The sequence below is a fragment of the Heterocephalus glaber genome, unplaced genomic scaffold, assembly GCF_053883595.1.
Source record: "Heterocephalus glaber isolate CG9 unplaced genomic scaffold, H.glaber_assembly_v1.0 deba00001472, whole genome shotgun sequence".
In the NCBI taxonomy this organism is placed as follows: domain Eukaryota; kingdom Metazoa; phylum Chordata; class Mammalia; order Rodentia; family Bathyergidae; genus Heterocephalus; species Heterocephalus glaber.
This window is the reverse complement of record NW_028258315.1, coordinates 73,932,548-73,953,629: the sequence shown is the minus strand read 5'-3', so window position 1 is coordinate 73,953,629 and position 21,082 is coordinate 73,932,548. Positions and strand designations below refer to the sequence as shown.

The 21,082-nt window shown below is 32.4% G+C and overlaps 1 protein-coding gene across 3 annotated transcripts in view; it reads left to right on the top strand.

Moving 5' to 3' along the window:
- Cmc1 (C-X9-C motif containing 1) overlaps positions 1-21,082 on the top strand; it is a 70,943-nt gene that overhangs the window by 20,945 nt on the left and 28,916 nt on the right. For 2 of the 3 annotated variants that reach the window (XM_004857811.4, XM_087181439.1), the window contains exon 2: positions 3,397-3,486. The exons of the other annotated variant lie outside the window; for it this stretch is intronic. In XM_004857811.4, coding sequence (XP_004857868.1) covers positions 3,397-3,486 — 90 coding nt within the window. The remainder of the gene's footprint in view (positions 1-3,396; positions 3,487-21,082) is intronic. 3 annotated transcript variants of the gene reach the window in all.

Below are 21,082 nucleotides of genomic sequence, written 5' to 3'. Positions count from 1 at the left end.
TAGAATTTTAGAATGAGTATATATACTTACACTTATTAATCTAGTAATATGTATATACCAGATTCACTTTGCTGATCTTTTATTAAGATTTTTACATCTGTATTTACATCTGTAGGATAGTAGAGTGCAGTTTTTTGTTATATCTTTGCCTGGTTTTGGTATCAGGGTAAAGTGGTCTAAGAGAAATTTTCTGGAAGAAGAATTTGTCTGGAATTGATTTTTTTTCCTTAAATATTCATTCAGTCATGAGGGAAGCTGTCAGGGCCTATCATTTTTCTTTTAAATATACTTTTAATTTATAAATACATATAGAGCTATATAATGGGTATCCATGTTTCCTTGAGCAAATTTTGATTGATTTTGTAGTTTAAGAAATTTGTCCATTTTATTTTAGTTGTCAAACTTATTAACCTAAGTTTGTATGTAATATTTCCTATTTATCATTTTAAAATGTTCATCATTTCTCATGTTTGAAATTTGTGACCTATCTTTCCTTTCTGATTAGTCTGGCTAGTGGTTTATCAATTTTAATGTTCTCAAAAAATCAGTTTTAGTTTCATTCACTTTACAGTACTTCTGTTGTTTTGTTTGCTTTGTTTTTTTATTTCATTGATTTCTGCTTTGATTTTTATCATTTCCTTTGTTTGCTCCCTTTTTTTTTTTTCTTGTTAAGGTAGAAGCTTAAGTTGATTCAAGAACTTTCTCTTTTTTTTTCCTCTTGGCTTTTAGTGTTACGAATTTCCTTGTAAGTACTGTAATAGGGGCATCACACAAAATATTGATATGTGTGTTTTTTCATTCATTTCAAAATATTTTCTAATTTGTCTTTTGATATCTTAGACCCATGAAGTATTTTAAAATGTGTTCTTTAGCTTATAGATATTTGGAGATTATCTAGAAATCTTTCTGTTACTGATTTCTTATTTAGTTAAATTAGTGTCAGCAAATGTACCTTTGTACGACTTGAAAGTTTTCAAATTTACCGAAATTTATTTTTTGATTTTTTTGGTACTGGGGATCGAACTTGAGACCTTGTGCTAGTGAGGAAGGAGGTGGAAACACTGAGCTAACTCCCTGGCTCTGAGATTTGTTTCATAGGCAAAGTTGTTTTATTTTGGTAAATTTTCTACTGTTATTGAGTGGAATATTCTCTAAATATTAGTTTGGTCAAGATAGTTGATAATATCGCTCAAGTACTTTATAGTTTTAAAATGTAAACTTAAATGTACATTTTTCTCATATGTTTTCCTTGTTTTACATTTATGCATTATGGATTCATATTTACTTGATCAGAGTATATTCTCTATGAATTCTGTGGTATATTTTGTTTTTTCAGGGATTATAGCATTATCTCCCATCCCTCATACTCTTCTATAATGTGGCCTTGACACAAAGAATGGAGTCTTACCATTTCTCTGCTCCCACCCTAACTTGAATATGGGCTATTCTTAATGACTTGAATGAATCAAGTCATTCATTTCACTTGAATGAAATCATAAAATGCAGCAGGAATGATGTTTTGTGGCTTATAAGACAAGGTCAGAAAAAGCATATGACTTTCACTTGGTTGATCTCCAGATATTCCTTCTCAAATTGTCCTTTCTTATAACCTACTTGCTGAACTGTAAGAAGTTAAACCAAATGAAGAAGCAATGTGTAAGTGATCTGGTTTACAATCTTAACTGACTGTAGGCCATTCCAGCCTAGATATAAGATTTATGCATGAAGAAAGAAATAGTTTTGGAAGTATATACTCCACTTCCAGGTTTTTCAGATGTTGAAATCAATATCAGTCATTTAAGTCTTTCCTGATGAGGTCCCTCTGCCCTATAGATTCCTAAACATAATAAAATTTTTATTGTTCTACATATACTGTATTTGCTTAGTGGTTGTACAACAATAGTAGTAAGGAAGTGATTTCTTTTTATGTTGAGTTTGAAAGAGGTAAACATTTTTGTTTCTATATATCTGAAATTTGTTTAACCTTTCTGTTCATGGGTAGCTTCATTGACTTTAGTAGTCTTAAATATAAAGAAATTCTCAGAACTTTCAAGTTATGTTTTTCTTATCTTGTTTTATTCATATTTTGCCAGTGAGACATAATATACATCTGAGTCTCATTCCTTTTTTTCAAGCTTTTAAAATTGAGGGCTTCAGACTTTCATCAAGTCCGTTTAGATAATCCATGTTTTATTTCTTTCTGTGGACTTGTCTTTTTATTTGCCTCAGTATGTTTATTACAGATATTCTAAAACCTTATTTCCTTTAACTCATTTAACTCTCTTAGGAGTTAGTTACTTTTTTATTATGACTTGTTATTTCCATTTTATTGCCCTTCATAAAATTAAGGTGATTCTTGAATGTTTCATTCTTTTACTTGCATTTTGAGTTGCCCTGCTGTCTTCTTCTGTCCTCTGAGATATGTATATCTCAGGTCATAGCTGCCTGCCGTCAGAAGTTATTGGGAATAACATACCTTGTATTAAGTACCAAAAAGAGTTTAGAGTATAGGATCTTACATTTCCTAAGTATCACCAGATACTGGAAAACTTCCTGAGCTTTGGAGATCCGTGGTCTAGGGATACCAGAGGAGTGACCTTTTGGCGCAGGTACTGAAGTATTTCAACCATTATCTAGTTTCTTGCTCTTATTTACTGCTTCAAAGCATGGAGCAACACTCACTTTTGATATCAATTTTTCCTGGGTTCTCTGTGGAATTAATGGTGATTTACTTTAATGTGATGTCACTTGCCTTTTGCCTTTGAGAGATTCTGTGTCATTTTATTTTCATTGGGGATTTTTACACTTTGTTTTTAGAGCTTTCTCAGCATTTAAGAAGCAGATGAGATGCCATACCAGTCATTCAGTTTGCCATTTTAGTTTCATGGTGGAAGTTGTATCTACAATGCTCAGAAATGTCACAATACTGTTTTGGATATGAACCTACAGTTCTACTTTTTCTTCTGCTGCTTCTTTCTTTCTTAGGCTACTTTTAACTACTAGGTAGAAAAACTTCATTTGTTTTTTAAATCTTGCATCTCTTCATCTATCCTTGGATATCTGTATTAATACTTTTTTTGTGGATTATAATTTAAGGATGGTGATTTAGACTTTAATTTTGATCAGTCTACTTGGGATATGTTACCAAGTAAGTGTTGCAGTATAGTTTACAGAAATTTTTAGAAAGATATCACCTATGTCTCTCATAGTTTGTTGTTGTATAACACTATTAGAATAATTTTTAGTGACTAAAATAATCACAATTTTATCAGATGGTAAGAATTATTTAAAAAATGACTTGCACGCATTTTTTGTTTTAAATGACTGGAGTGCTTATTTTTTTCCTAATCCTGTGATTTACTGAGACTTTACTATAATAAAGATCTTTTTTTCCAGATCAGCATCTTAGACATGTTGAAAAAGATGTTTTGATCCCTAAAATAATGAGAGAAAAGGCCAGAGACAGGTGTTCTGTACAAGTTCAAGGTAAGATTCAAATATTCATGGGAAGATTAAGTTCATTTTTAATAATATGATCTGAATTTAATCCTTAGCCTCAGAGTTAAGTAGTCCATGAATTAATATGTATGAACTGCTTCTCACCCTTTCACTGAAATACCAGTATTTCAGCTTTTAGAACTTCCAGGCAGTGTTCAATTCATTTATAATTTTAAAATATTCCCCAAATTACTAATAAAAAACTCTTTCTTTCTCAGTATAGTTTATATAGAGAAAAACTTGTTGTGAGTATTATGGAGAAACGAGTTGCTCTGGTGATTTTTTGATAGGGAAAGGACAAATACTGAATCTAACATGTACCTGTTTTTTATCTATCTACATATCCATTCATATATATAGATAGATAGAGATAAATAGATTAAAACATATATCCTTAAGGTGGTTTTCTTTAGTGTCACTATTTCTGAATTGTTAATCTCAGTAAAGCTTACAATAAGACTGGGTTTTTTTTGATGTGTGTTTTGTTTTGTGTTTCTAAGTGAGAGATATTTATGTAAATGCATGCATTAGTCACCCTCATATGCATGTTTTCTTTGGAAAACATTTTTAATATTAAATATTCTTATATACTATAAATGTAGAAACTGATTAATGTATAACATTGTATTGAAAATGTAAACAAAGCAGTGATAGGTAAAAATTGAGGTCACAAAATATCTGTAAATGATGGATAATTAAAAAAGCTGATGGCAGAATTACTGTAGAAATAACTTGTTTAAAAATTCTGCCTTTTTAAATGGCTATCAAAAAGTAGTAAAAATTTACCAACATACTCTCTTTTCCTCACTGCCCTTTCTCACTTTGCCTTGTAGTCATCATTGTTGAAGGACCACAATAATTCTTAGTGAGGTTAATAGGCGGCAGTTCTGCTGAAGGTTTCTATATGGGAGAATCAGGCTGTATCTACTCTAGTTTCAAGACTGTGTCAGAATTTGGATGCGAGGCACATTTTCCTCCTTCTCAGCCTCCGGCCCTTAGAGATGACCTTTGCAGTTGGTGGGTGGAGGTGATAAAATAAGGGTAGTCCCTTACACTCAAGAGTATGTCATGATCTTTTCTGTTTAAGTTGAATGATTTATTATGACCCATTCCATTTTTAAATTCATCCATAAATTAGTAATTTAAAATAGTCATTTTGTGGCATTATTCTGGCTTTTTCTGTGAAACAGTTGTTTAATTAGAGTACTTTCCTTCAGTTCCCCAACCCCAGATGTCACGAGAAATTAACCTGTTGGCACCTAAAACCAGAGTTCAGTGCACATCTGGCTCTGTCCAGTGTAATGCTGATAGTGTCAAAGGGTAATCTTCCACCTGACTCATAGAACTTTAAAAAATATATATCCTGATTCAGGTGAGGGAGGATAAAACTTAAAAATGAATAATAAAGTTACAGGGTTGATGTTTCACTACTAGGAAGTTTACTTGTTACTGATACTGATATATCAATCCACTGTTCTAAGTTGTATTCATTTTAAAACACATTTATCGTGATCCCTAGAATGAAACTCAATTATATACTTAATTTTTACAGATGTGACTTAGATGTAAATGTAGAATGATTTTATGGATTTGGGTTTCAAAATTGGCTTTCCATATTCTTCGACAGTGGAACTTTGTTTTTGAAACAAAAGAATAGATTATAACTTTAAAATATTTGTTTGTGTTATATAGCCACTATTTGATGGTGGTATAGAAAAGAAAGTTTAGTTTTCAGTTCTTTATAAAACTCTAGGTTGTTTAGCATGTTGACATGGTAAAGCTTTTTTTAAAAATATGCTGATTTCCTGAAGACTGAAAGGATCTTAAAATTTGAGTTTTGTTTGGGGTTATTTTAATGCATTTGTCCTCTTTGAAAAATATTCTGTTATATAATTGATTTTTGAATAGTTCAATTTCTCGTAATTATATTGATTTTTTAGGCCATATGGTCTCCGTGTTTTAGAATGTAAAATTGATCATTTTATAAAAGAATAATAAATCCTTAATATTCTCCCTGTTTAACTGTGTGAATTAGGAAAGAGCACACATATCTACTGCAGGAGAAAAAAACTGCACTTAAGTTGAACCAATAAGGTATAATTTAGAATCAGGACCCTTCCCTTGTAGTTTACTTAGTGTTTATACCTTTGCTTTATTAAATAATTATAGGATTTTACATAAAGGCATTTTGCGTGTTAATTATATGGTTCTTAAATAAAGATATAGGAATTTTAATAAGTGATCTGACTTTCTGCTAAATGCCTGAAACATGATTATGCAGCAAAGCTTTTCTGGTTTTTTTTATGTCATTTCAACTCAACTGATCGTAAAAATTGGGTCAGACTGCCAGCAACCTAGGTTTGTGAAGGGAATGGAACAGCTTTTCCAGGGACAAAGAAAAATGAAATCACTTTCAATGAAAGAAAGATGCCTCATTATAGTCACCAACAGCAGTTATTGACAGCTACACTTCCTATTAACAAGGAGCATTTAACTAAGAGTTTGTCTGTTGGATCTTTGGACTTGATCTAATTTGCTAGCATTAATTAGTTTCTTTTGAGGACAGACACTTGGTGCTCACAGCTATAGATTTGGAGGGCTAATTAGGATAGAAAATTGAACAGAATGGGGTAGAGCATTAACCTTCAACCATTACCAGCTGGGACACTGATAAAGACCACAGAGTCCAAATGCTCCCTATTGATATGAAGAGTACCCTAATGAATATCAATTTCAGCCAGGTTGCTATATTTTTACTAGTCCTCTCTTCATTATAAATTTTTAACCAGCTTCCATGATACCTTAATTATCTGTATACTGTTGGTTTTTACTATACATTGATTTAGTCTGAGTTGTACATCTTACCTAATGTTTAGGCATAATTAAAATTTGTCTTAACCGGCAGATAACATTTAGGATGTTTCACTGTTATATACTTTTGTACTTTTTAAACCTAAAATTATGTGATTGTAATTCGTTATAAGTTTGTACATAGTGACGTTAACTGAACCATTTCAATATAATGGAAACTGTTACTGAATAAAAAGAAAATCTCTGCATTTGGGTATCAAGCAGTGTTTGTATTATTAAACTGGTACCAATTTGAGAATCTTTGTCTTTTATAAAATGTTTTTAAGAATATGAGACAAAAATTTGTGTTTCTTTTTAAGGAGAAAACTAGTGCTTACTATCTCTTTTGGAACTTTGAGTTGGTTAGCAAAGGTGGCTTGATGCAGAGATTAAGCACAGCATAGAGGATCTTTCTGTTATGGAAACTTTGATAAGATTATAAACTGTTGGTATCAAAAGAAAAGTTATTGATTTATATCAAACTTTATAGTAGTTTTCTTTTGCTAGTGATATTACTGACAGTGAGTAGAGCCACTAGAATAAATGACTGAAGTATATAGGTAGACTTCAACACACTGTCAACATTGAGAATGAGTAGAACCAACAGAAAACTCCAAAATTGTCAAATCTAACCTCCTTATATTGTACTTTGATCATCTCCCCAAAGCCACAACAGAGATTCCCTTCTGCTAACTGTGATAACAGGAATCATTGTTTTTTTTCTTGGATCTGAAAGTTACCAAGTTGTGTTTTAGGGAGATGGGAGATGGTTTGACAGATTCTGGAGATTGCTTTCAATTTTGTACTTTTTTTTTTCTTCTGGTACCAGGAATCAAACTCAACTGTATACTTTTTTTAAAAAGCTGTTTTACTGTACCAATTTAATGATTTATATTTTCTTTATTGGTAATGTTTTAAATACATTTTTTGTCACATTTGCTGGTAAATTATACATTCTGGTATTACAAATTTTTCTTCTGGAAATTAAGAGGAAGAGTCACTGAATTGTTATGTTTTGTAAAATATCCTCATTCCTTTGCTTTTTTGAAGTACATAGAGGACATTTGAATGAAGTCTCTATGTGCATGATGGTTGCTTTTAAAATAGTAAGCAGCTTTCTTTCTTTTTGTCATGACAGATCAAGATTAAAACTACTTTGTCATCAGGCATGCCTGATGGAACTTTCTTTAACCTAAGTTCTCCTACTGATGGACTCATTTCTACCCTTAGGCCTCCTTTTTACCTTACTATTTCTTTAGTGTCTTTGTTGCAGTCCTCTTCATCTTTTGACCAATAAGGGGGATACAGTTCTGAAGCAATTACATAAAGTACAAAGAAGCATGTATTGCTCATTTCTTTGAAATGCCACAGAACTATAGGCAAATAATACAGAAGCTGGATAAGTGCTTTCCTTCTGTCACACACACTTTAGTGAAGTATGTTACTTTTTGCTCAATTTCAAAGATATATGAATAGACAAAAATGAAAATCAAATGAACACTTATGATATGCTTTAGGAAGTTTACACAGAGAATATTTGCAGCATTAAAGGAGGTTGGATGACTGCAAACCATACGTGGTTAAGAGTCATCAGTCTCTGCACAACTTTGTTACTTGAACTTGCCAAAACCTTTTCATTTGTTGCTTAAAGTACACCACTTTTATCACATATTTTTGTCATTTAACTGGTTCACCAATATTAACTGCCTGTAAAGTGGAAATGCAAACATCTTTAGGCTGGTTTGGATACATTAAGAAGATAATATACGAAACCATTAATGATAATGTATATCTACTATGTATAAGAATATATTATATACTCTAAGAAATACAAAATGATCTACGGCACAGTTGCTGCTCTTTGGACTTACAGTTGTCTGTGTCAGGTATCCCTACAACCAACTCTAGGTTCAGTGATTTGCTAGGAGCACTCAGAGAATTCAGCATATATCATAATCTTGGGTAAGATTTATTACAGTTAAAAGACACGAAATAAAATCAAAAGAGAAAAGGCACATGGTGTAAAATTCAAGGGAAACTGAGCATAGGTTTCCAAGAGTCCTGTCCCAGTGTAATCGCTTAGGATGTGCTTAATTTCTCCAGCATCGAATTGTGACAGTACATGTGAAATGTTATCCACCAGAGAAGCTTATTAGAGACTCAGTTTGTAGAGGTTTTATTGGGATTTAGTTATATGGGAATACTCTGCCTAACATGTACCAACATTTCAGATTCTCTAAAGATAAACTGGGTTCAGCATAAACCACACTACCTGTTACATAATGGTGGGACTATTCCTAAGTCTGGGTTCTCAGAAGCTAGCTATGAGCCAGCTTATAAGCAGGCCTTTGAAAAGATAGTACTGTCTTGCCTTCCATGTTAACCCTTTTCTGCACGTGGATATAATAAAAGTTAATTAGCAATATTTGTGTTTGCCTATGAAGTCTAATCTTATGACATTGGAATCATGAGTATTAGGCCTTTATCAATTATTTTTAAAATAACTGGACAGAGTATATGATATGGTCATTAGTCATTGATCCAGTGGATTGTTATGTTTAGTTCATATCGCTGTTATTGGACTTAAGTACTTATTTTGATTGTGTTGTTTGATAGCAGCACAGTATTACAATCAATATGTTATTAAATACGTTATACCCTTGAATAAAATGGCTAGTTGTATTTTCACAGAGAAGTACAAAATATTATAGTTTCAGAAGTAAATGAAGTCTTTAAATGCCAAATATTTGAATGACTAAATTATCAGGAAAATTTTCAGGATGGATGGATATTTTAAACAGCTAATTTATGCCTCTCACCCTCGAAGGCATAGTTGTCTATGTTTGAGCACATAAGGAATGAATTGGATGTAAATGTTCTGGAAGGAAAATAAAGTTGGTTAAGGGCTGGAGGGCATGCTGGTATTGAGGTGGGACTGCGCTTTTTACTAGGTGGTTAGTATGATTTCACCAAGAAATTTGGACAAAATTCTTGAAGGAGGTGAAAGAGTGAGATATGCAGGTCTCTTGAGAAGAATGATCTGAGCAGAAAAGATCCCAGTATCAAGTGTTTATGGGACACCAACAAGATCACAGTGATAAGGGTGGAATGAATGAGGGAGGGGTTGAAAAAGGATGAATTTAGCAAAGTGATTGCAGGCAAAATTATTTAAAATTTTATAGGTATTGGGGACACCTGGGTAATAAGTGAAGAAATGGAAAGACAAAGATGACTTTGAGCAGTGGGGTGAGACAGAGTCTGATTATAATTTAATAGCACTCATTGGTGTGTTAAAGAATAGGGGCAAGGGGAAAATCTGGAACTCCAGTATGGATATGATCAAGATAATCAAATGGTGGATGATGGTGAACTAGATAGATGGAAGTGGTGAGAATGTACACATCAAGGATATGTGTTGGAATTGGAGGCAACAGAGAAATGACGTAATGTTTGTCTTGAACAAGTGAAAAAGGATAGACTTGCAGAGGTGAGGAAGACTGTGTGTGGAGAAATTTTATCTTATTTTTTCAATGGTTAATGGATCCAGAGTTTAGTTTTGGGCATGTTACCTTTGAGATGTCAATAAACATCTTAAATTTGAAACTATTTTATTAGTCTAATAAAAACTCATGTACAGTGCCAGGTGCAGTAGAGAAAACAAAGATATAATCTCATACCTCCCTTTAGACTAGATTACTTGTTCAGTATCACATGACTTGCTAATATAGAAGAGCCATTATCAGAATTCGTATATCTTAATGCCCAGCATAGTGGTCTTTCCATGATAGCATATTTGACTATGTCAAAGATAGCAAATACAGTTTATCACTATTAACTTTAATCAGTTGATAGGGACTGCCTAGCATGTTTTGAATGGGACTAATAAGAAAGTAGTATCTCCTATCTGGGCATGGTGGCCTGTGCCTATAATCCCAGCATTCTGGGAGGCCGAGGCAGAAGGATACCAAGGTCTAGTTCAGCTTAGACATATTAGTGACTTAGCAAGACCCTGCCCCCAAATAAAAAATATAAAATAAAAAAAAGGCTGGTGAGTTTTTACTGAAATAGAAACGCTTCTTGATGTATTTGTAACCATACATTTTATAAAAGATATCATTAAATAAAATGTTATAATTTCTAGTTAATTTGGTGAATCATTAAGAAATATGAATATACTCATATGCTGTGTAAAACAAAGCCCAGTTAAGGCTGCAGCATGCCTCAGATGTAGAGTACTTCTTGCCTAATGTATGAAATTCTAAGTTTGATCCGTAGCACCTCCCTCCCCCCCAAAAGGCATGATATAAACTATATACCTGATGTAACTATATATATATATATATATATATATGCGTGCAGGAAAAATAAATACATCCAAAATGTAATAATATGTGTCTGGATAGACTGGAGGAAAAGGGTGAATTATAAAGTATTTCTTTTCTTGTATGTAGTTTTTTCATATTTTTCAAAATGAAACCATACTACTTTCTTTAAATAAAGTTTTATATCCTGTGTGCACAAGTTAGAAGTGTGTTGCTTGATTATGACAGTGAGTATAGCCTATTTAACCACCTTGATCTTTTGAGGTCAAGAAATAGGGATTTTCAGAAGCTAGCCTTTTTCTATTTTTTTTTTATTATTATTAGTGCATGGTTGCAGCACATAAACTATTATGTATTTGTTTTGGGGAATGGATACATTCATTTATGTAGCATATCTTGATCATTTTCTGTCCTTTTATCCCCTTCACCTCACCCCACCCTGATCCCCTTTTAGGACCTTTACAATCTACCTCTGTTTCCTGTCATCTCTCCTTTATTTTACGTTTTTACTTGTTTATGATTTAATTTCTATTTAAGAGAAACCGTGCTACAATGTCTTTCTGTGGCTGACTTACTTCACTTAGCGTTATGGTGTCAAATTTCATCCATTTTCCTAGAAATTACATGATTTTATTCTTCTTTAGAAGCTAGTCTTCTTTGAGCTTCACTCAAATTACTACCTTCTCCTCCTCCCAAATCACCACCATCTTGACTACAAACTTCATAGATCGGTCCCTTGTTTTTGAAGTTCAAATAGAATCATGCAGTGTGTTCTTTGTATCTGGTTTATTTTATTCAACAATATGTTTGCTGGGTTCATCCATGTTTGCTTATAACAATTATTCTTTCATTTTTATTGCCACATAATACCTTTGTACATATATGTTATAATTCATTCTACCATGGTGAATATTTAGGTTATCTCAAGATTTTATACAAAGAGTGCTTATATAAATATTTTCATGTTTTTTGGTATCCACATATATTTTTCTGTTGGTTATATACTAGAAGTGGCATTCTTGGATTGTAGGATGTGTGTAACTTTAATTTCTGCAGATAATGTTAAGTATAACGTTATGTCCTTTTAAAAAAGAAACACCATAAATTTATATAGAAAGAAGGTGGGTAATGAACATATATTTCTTACAAAGACTATATAATAAGTCAAAAGTTTTATTTCATAATAGAAAAACCCATAGGTATAAAAAGCAAAATTTTCTGTGTATCATATGCTATAAACATAATTGAACAAAAAACACAAACTAGAGAAGTGATATTCTTTTTTATATTACTAAGTTAAGTAAATTATAGTGCAATTGTTCCTTAGAATAGGAAAAATTCTGAAAATACAAAAATATTTGAGAGGTAAGTACCTGAAGTGATGTTGAAGCAGTTTAGGATGGGGTTGTAGTAAATTACTACATTTATTAATTTTTAGGGTCTTGTATTTATTTCCTTTTTTTTAATTAGTACATATTTGGAGTACGTATTTTTTACATTCCCTAGGTGAAGTTGGTTCATGTAAATAACACATTTTAATTCCTTTTTTCATCCTCTTTCTTTCCCCTCTTCATATTTGACAGATTTGATATCCTCAGTGTCTATAAGAGACTTATGTATACAAAAATGTAGGCTTGACTAGTAATTATAATAGTGGTTTACCCATTATAATAAGCCAAAAGTTATAATATTATAATAGCCCAAAATTTAAAATAGCCCAGGTTTTTCTTAAAAGGAAAAGATCTAAACTAATTGTGGTATAGTCACGCAATGGATTATTTTTCAGCAGTAAAATGGCACAAACTATTCATTTATCCAACAGCAAAGAAGAATTTCAAAACTGTTATGCTGAATAAAATATAAATATAAGAGAAATAGTTTATAAGGATGCATATTCTTTGTGTTCTTAAACAAGTAATATTCCTGTGGTATTCTAAATAGGAAAAGCTAATCCAAACAATGGTTGCATTACTAGGTTGGGAGTGGGACAGGTTATTGACGGATAAGAGAAAGGGACATTAAAGAAACTGGAGTGATTTTAATGTTCTGTATTTTGTTGTTGGTTGGTGATAAAGAGGGGATATTTTTGTTTCATCAGGTGGTATATTTAAGATTTGTTTGTTTCATTGCATATCAGTATTATATAGTTAAAAATGTAAATAATTATTTGAACTGTAGTCATCTACATGATGAAATTGTAGATGAGAAAAAATATAGTTTCTAATATTGACAAGGTTTTGGGAAAAACAAATACATTATTAGGAATTTAAATCAGTACTGTAATGAAAAGAGTTTGAGTATGTAAAAACATTAACAGAAATTCATAAATGTGCCTATTCCTTGACCTAGCAATTCTACTGGTGGAATTTCATCATAAGAAAAATAATCAGAAATATGCAATAAAATATGCATCAGGATATTCAGCAAAGCGTTATGTTTAATATAAAATCTTGCCAAAAATTTAGATATCAAGAGGCTGATTGCTTATTATGGGATAGGTATAAGATATGAGATGCATGCCTTTGCAATCATAGTAAGTGTACTGATTGATAGGAGAGTCAAATCACAGTAGTATATTGTTTTTACACAGTATTTGGTAAATTATACCCTGATGGTCTAACTTGATCTGCTGCCTATCCCTGTAAATAAAGGTGTTTTTGAGACAGGGTCTCATTATGTAGTTCAGGCTGGCCTTGAATTAACTATGTAGTCCAGGCTGCCCTCAAACTTATGGCAGTCCCCCTGCCTTAGCCTTCCGAGTGTTAGGATTACAGGTGTGCACCACCACACCCGGCTAATAAAGTTTTATTGAAATACAGACATGTTCACTTAGTTATATTGCCTGTGATGCCAACTTAAAGATGAGTAGTTGCAACTTTGGTTCACAAAGCCTAAAATATTTACTGACCTATGGTTTAATTGAATTAATTTAAAATTTAAGACTATAAGAAGACGTTACCAAAATTCCTTAAATTTATAAACATTTACCATCTACCCAGTTCTGCATAACAGCTATCTACTTAAGTGTAATTTAAATTGATTCACTTCTTATCCTTGTGGTGTTTAAGTGTAATAGAAGAGATAGTTATCAAATAAATATTTATATTAAAATTATTACTAATGCTACGAAGAAACAATACACAAAGAAGCTTTAATAGCAGTTATTTCTAAGTTTTGATAATACTGTTGAGTGTAAAATTTTTCTAAGTTTTCTAGTTTTTTATATTTTTCAATTTGTCATTGAAAAAAGTAATGAAGATTTTGAGTAGATAACCAGACATTTGTTTCTTCAGAACATTTTAACCATTTTTATAATGTTGCTCTGAATTTGTAGAATTGAGTTTAATTTACAATTTACAAAACTAAGTTTGATACCATTTTTATTAAATATTTGTTGGAGCTCTGTCGAACCTGTTCAACAGAGAAGCTCTTTGGAAGCAGAACGGGTATCTGAGACTTGCTTTTGGTATCTTATTATCAGGTTGATGAGAGACAAACTAGGTACATAAAGTAGAATTACACCATCCATAACAATTTGTAATAAAATGCCTAGATATTAGTTTAGGAAAAATAAAAACCAGTGGAATTGTGATTTAGGCACCTGAGACTAGATGAAGGGTATGGCTGTCACTTGGATTTCAGAGTGTGCCTAATCATCTGAGTAAGTATAGAGAAGTTGGGAAAACATTTCATATTTCAGATTTGGATTTAGGGGGACAGAAATGAGAATGGGCATCTTTGTTTCAGATGCGATAGCATTAACTCCTGGCATTGATTAAAATGTCAGGCTCCTGAATAAGGGTGACAGTTAACTATAAGGTAGTTCTGTCTACACAGTTAACTGTGATATGTTTTGTTTTTCACTTTTACAGATGTTCTTAGGCATGTATTCTTAACCTCTCTACAGAAATTAATAGATTTATCAGATTTTAAAGTTAAACATAGCAAGTCTTCAAAGTTAAGGAAAATCTCTCTGGCCTGAGAATGGGTAAATAGTTAAACCGTAACTTATAGTAGTCCTTCTTTATTCATGGTTTTGCTTTCTGAGGTTTTAGTTATAAGTAGTGAGCCATGGTCCAAAAATATTAAATGGCAACTTCCATTCTGAATAATAAACAATTCATGTTTTAAATTGCATACTTCTCTGAATAACATGGTGTAATCTCATGCTGTTGTGCTTCTTTCCACCCAGGATGTGAATGATGCTTTTGCCTAGGATATCCATACTGTATATATATGCTATCCACCTATTCATCACTAGCTCTCTTAGTTTTCAGATGAGCTGTTGTGATATTGGAACATCTGTGTTCAGATAATCCTTCTGTTTCCTAGTAATGGCACCATAGCACAAGAGTCATGATGTAAAGGAGGCACCAAGGTATAAAACATGCAGGGATACATTAACACTATAGGACATGGAGGAAAAAACATTGTATTTGTAGGTTTTGATACTACCTTCAGACTCAGTCATCTACTAGGGATCTTGGAACTTGTCCTCTGTGGATAAGGGGAGACTACTGAGTTCTCTTAATTTAAAGTGACTTCTGTTTACATAATCTGAAAGTTCACATGGTCATGCCACTTTTTCCCCCTCTTAATCAACACTAGAAGTTTTAATCTGCATTCTAATACTTGTGTGTATCTTTAAAATGCATAAATGAATAATCTTTACATTGAACTTCATCCTTTTGATTTTTTACTTTGGTTTTAATAACTAAACTAAAAAACAGAACAAATTTAATTCTGAGTCTACATTGATAGATATCTTTCTTTATCTCAGCAATCTCTGCTAGCAAAGTTTAAGAAAATTTGATAGAACTTGACTAAAATAGACGACTTGGTAGGCCCTATCTTTCTATAAGCTTTCCAGATTATCTCACCCAACTTCAGCCTTTTCTTTACTTTCTTTTTTATATAATTCACTTATTATTTTATTATTATAGTGATTGTCACATATCAATTGTACAAATCAATGGGAATCACTATGATCTTTTCTGTACATGAGTGTAACGTGCAGTGATGATGTACATCCGTTCATCTTCTACCATTCCTCTCCTAATTCCTATCCCTGCTCCCCCAGCACCCTTCCCAAATCCCTAGAAATCCATCTTCTGCTTTAAGTCCCCTCTAATCTGTTTATTTTTATTACTTTTTGTTTTGTCTTGTTTTCACATATAAGACAGAATAAGGAATATTTGACTTTCTGTGTGTGGTTTATTTCACTTACAGTATCTTCTCCATCTGTTTTCCTGCAAATAAAAGTATTTCATTCTTTGTGGCTGAATAATATTCCATTGTGTTTCTGTATTGAATTTTTTTTATACATTCATTTGTTGACAGGCACAAAGGCTGATTTCATATCTTAGCTATTATGAACAGTGCCACAATAAACATAGGCCAGCAGTTATCTTTTGTATGCTGACTTCATTTTCTTTGAATATATACCCAATAGTGGGATAACTAGATCACATGGCAGTTCTATTTTAAAAGCTTTAACACACCCACACATATTACCAAATTTTACCTAATTTTTGCCGATATATAAAATAATTTAGAAACTGATCTGATCCAAGGTTATTGATTGCAGTTGGTTGGAAGCAAAAGAAATGCCCCCATCACTGTGTACATGCACACATGTACACATGCGTACACACACAAACACACTCAAACATGGCTGAAGCCAAGTGTGGCAGCACACATCTATAATTCCAGCACTCAAGAGGCTGAGGGTTGCAAGTGTGATGTCACCCCGGGCTGCATACTAAGTTTGAGATTAGCCCAAGCTAAATACAGAGACCATGTCTCAAAAACAAAAAAGCAGCCCAAACTTTATTTTTCTCAAGTAGCAAGTCTTACAGATGCTTAAAGTATTTTCCATTAGCAATGAGTTGCCGCACATCTTCTGAGGGATGAAGAATACATAAAGGACATCTCACATAGTCATTGGATAACTTGGCTTATCCTGTGTAAATATCCTCATGCCAAGACTTTCTTACATTCTTTACAAAAATCATTTCCTCATCAGTTAGCATTTGCTTATGTGTCTTATTATCTCTTGACTTTCTAAACTTATCCATGTGTTTATTAGTAAGTATTGCCCTGTTCAGTCAGTCCTGTGCTTTTATAGCTCCACAGCATGACATTGCCAAAAAGCCAAGTCTTGCATAGAATTAAAGTGATAGCAGAATCTTTAAATATCATATTTTCCAAATTTCCTTTATGTAAAAGGTAGGTAAATTACTAGCTTAAGGTAAAATCATAGGTTAATATCAAGCACAAATTAGAATCCAATTCTCATGTTTTTAGTTGTCTTTTTTGTGCGATTATGTTTTTATTAATACATGTTTGTAGTACATAGTGTTAGTCTTTCTAAGCCCACTACATTTTTGAACTTTTGACATTGTGATTTCATTTCTATTCTGACTTTTCCAGTTAGACAGTAGCTCTTTACTGTACTGGAGAACTATGCCTCTATTAAATCAGTAGGAACAGTTTTATTCAAATTCAGTACAAATTAGTGCAATCACAGCTCTTGTTTACTTTTTTCTTCACTTACTTACACAAATGGAACAAGTTTATCTTAGAAGAAGGGTCAAGGCTGTATTTGGAATTTTGAAACTTACTCTAAAAGGAGATAGAACATTCACTGAAGCCTGATCTGTATTGGTACAGGGTACAAAGATATGTTGTATCCTATTCATTGCTTGACATATCACCCATAGACGCATATTATATTTAGCTCATAAAATTTAAACTTTTAAAGATTAGAATATCTGATCTTATTGATTTGAACAATCATACATTTTGATGTTCTAGTGTGAAAAATCTGATCAGTCTGTTTATGGTCTCAGATTAAGTTATGTAATTTTTTTCAGTGTTACCTTTTCCTTTCACATTTTTCCTGGTCATATGTGTTCAGATGATGAGATTGAAATTGTGTCCTTACTGTAGAATTTATGTTGCTTTCATGATTGAACTGCATTTGATCTTCATCTTTCACATATAAGCCATATCCTTGGTCTTCAACCTCACTGTACATCAGAATTATCTAGAGAGTAAAACAACAGAAGTAACAACAAACATACAAGCCTCTATTCCCAAAGAAAGGTAATGTTACATTTTTTTTAAAGCTCTCAAGATAATTTATATGTAGTGCCAAGATCGAGAAACAATTGATTAGCCAAAAGAAAAATTTCTCCTTAAAACAGCGTAGAGGAACAGGCCACATGAATTTTACTCACTTTATAACCATCCCCCCAATTGATACTTACTCGTAATTGAACCTAGGGTCTTCTCACTAAACTGGATCTCCAATCCTCCTTTTTTATTTTGAGACAGGGCTCATGAAATTGCCTGGTTTGGGCTTGAATTTGTAATCTTCTTTAAGTGTCCCGGGGTGCTGGGATTACAAATGTACACCACCACACCTGGCTCATTTATATACCTAAAAGTTACATAATTTACTACGTAGAGCACATTTTTCTATATGAACTTACTAGGTTTTGGTTGTTTTTGTTGCTATTGTTAGTGTTTTTTGTGTGTATATTTTATTTTTCTTAGTCTTTACTTCCCTTATGTCCATCGTGGAGGCTGAGTCCTAAATGTGTTAAGAATTCTTAGCGAACTTAGAAAATGATGAGCCCAGGTATGTTTTTGAAATCTTAAATCTTGACCCCCTTTTCATTTTATAAATTATATGGGTTATCCCTTTACTAATCTCATGGTACACAAACTTTACCCTCTTTAGCAACTTCACCCTCTCAGTGTTCTATCAGTTCATTCTTTGATTTGTCGTTTCATCTGTAGATTTTAAACCAAATGTGCAGAGATTGATTTTTTTTTTTTTGGTACCGGGGATTGAACTTAGGACCTTGCACTTGCAAGGCAGGCGCCAGAACCACTGAGCTAAATCCCTAGCCCCAAGAGTTTGATTTTTGATCATTTTAGATTCCTGAGTACATGGGATGTAATGTGAGTGATTAGTGTATAAATGTAGTGAAGAAAATTATTGTGGCCCATTAGAAGTTTTTAATCAGCATGTGTATGTATTCTCTTATCAGGATGATGATTCTGTCACTGAGCATGGTAGATAAAGTTTCCCCTACTGGGAAGAAAAAAATTGTGTGGCAACACTCATATATACCAAACTGTCAAGTTACTATACTTTTTTTATATTGTCCAGGTAAATTCTGTTATACTGTCCTGTTATACATACATTTTAGACTTGTCTATGCCCAATTTCACTAAAAAAAGGCTGAATCTAAAAATACCGTTATTATGTTGTCTAGCTTGGTGGGCTTTATCAGTATTTCTTGCGAACCTATTTCAATGTCAAATAATGGTAAATAGCTGAAGTAGACACGGGGTACTTCTTGATATTTTGACTTTAAAGGAATGCTGGTTTGCCAGCATAGATTGTATTGGGTGGTTTATATAGAGTTAATTTTTATTAAAATGGATTCTTCACTTTTTTCATACAAATTTTAGCATGTCATTTAATGAATGTAAAGTTATGTAAAGCATTTATATTAAATAGACTTGTTAAGTATGTCTTTTCTATCTGTTACCTGATTCCTACTGAGTGTTAATATTTAGATATTCATTCATGTTGTGTATCATTCAGAAGTATACCTGTTTTTCTCATCATCTTCATCTTTGAATTATCAGTTAAAGAATGCATTTCATAATAATTTTTTCAGTAGTGGATGGAATATATCAGTTTTCTTCTTTTCATTGTCTTTTGGTTCTAAAGGAAAAGCTCCAGAGTATAAGGAAATAGGTCATGTTACCCATAAACTGGAGAGGAACTGAAGTCGGTTATGAAGTAAAACTTGAATCTCAGTTGCCCTCTAGGGGTTCAGCTTTAACACAACAGCACATGTTGGAAATAACGTAGTGAGATCTTTTGGAGGAAGGTAGACCTGCTGAACAGAAGAGCTCTATTTTTCATTTTCTGTTAGAGTATGACTGGGTAATAAAAAACTGTTCGATTAATATTAAAAGTGAGGATATATGCAAAGTTTTAAAGGTATAGGTATGTTAATATTGCTTTTTGTTGTTGTTTTTAAGGTGAGAAAGTACCTGTGCTGGAACAACTTAGCCATCAACACAGTTTTGAGAATTGTTTGATCAACCTATGATTCTTGTCTAACCCTCCGGCCTTTTCAGTATCACCTGTATAACACTTCTAGGTTAGTTATCTTCTCTGTTCTGGCCAGCTCCAACAACAGCTTCCATTGAGGTGGTTTCTTCACAGGTCCTTTCTTATGTCCATAAGATGAGATCATCGTGAAATGCTTTTCCTTTTTGTTTCAGCAGCTTTGACTAATATTTTATCTAGATTGGTGAGACTCTGTCTCCGGTTTGAAACAGATTACTTTGCTTTGATTGAGGTCCAGTTAACTCATGTTACAATCAGTGTCTGGTGTGAAGTTTTCTGCTTTGTAATTGCAGAATTAGACTCCTGTTTTGGTAAGAGGAAAGTTTCTCTTACCATTACTAAAAATATTAACTAACTTGACTTGTGTGAATGATAAATATGGAGTTTATTTTGTGTGCAGATATTTCAGTCTTTTGAACATATCAGATTGGAAACATTGCATGATTATTAATATATTTTTAAGAGATTTGTGTATATATTAACATGTGTTCTTGTATTCCCTTTGAAGGATTCTATAAAATTTTATCCCTCTTAATGTACAGATACTTTTTTTCTTTTGTAGTTATATTGAGCTTTTCTAATTTTTCCCTTGTAATAATGAAAAAGACCTGTATTATTAATGGTTACTAGCTTTATTTTCTTCATTAATTTTTAATTTATTTTTAAAGTTGTGGTTTTATTAATTATTTTTCTGTCTAAAAATCTCCATTAGGTTTTTATACATATTAAATTGGCTATAATGTGGATGTGTTCTCCAATATGGTAGCCAGTAGTCACATTGGCTATTTAAATTTAAACCAAATTTAAAACTCAGTTTCTTGGAAGTACTAGCCACCATTCATATGATCACTAGCTGAATGTACATGATAGCCTCACTGGACAACAGACATCGATCATTTCCATCATTGCAGAAAATTCTATTGGACACATCTGGAATAGATATATTAATCACCTTCAACATGTTTTTAAAACTATCTTAATACTAGTAGTTCTCTGAGTGAAATGAGTTGACTTATGAAAACTTTGTGGCTTTATATTCTCCTTTATCAAAAGAATTTTTGTAAATAATTAAAGCTGATTACATATGAAGTGATTTTACTTTTATTTATTTTGAAGATTAGAATATATTTCTGATTATAAATCAAGAAATGCCAACTATTTTAATAAAAATTATATATTTTTGAAATATTTTAATACTTTCAATTTATCTCCATCTTGTGGTAGAAACATATGGAAATCCTGTACTTAAGAA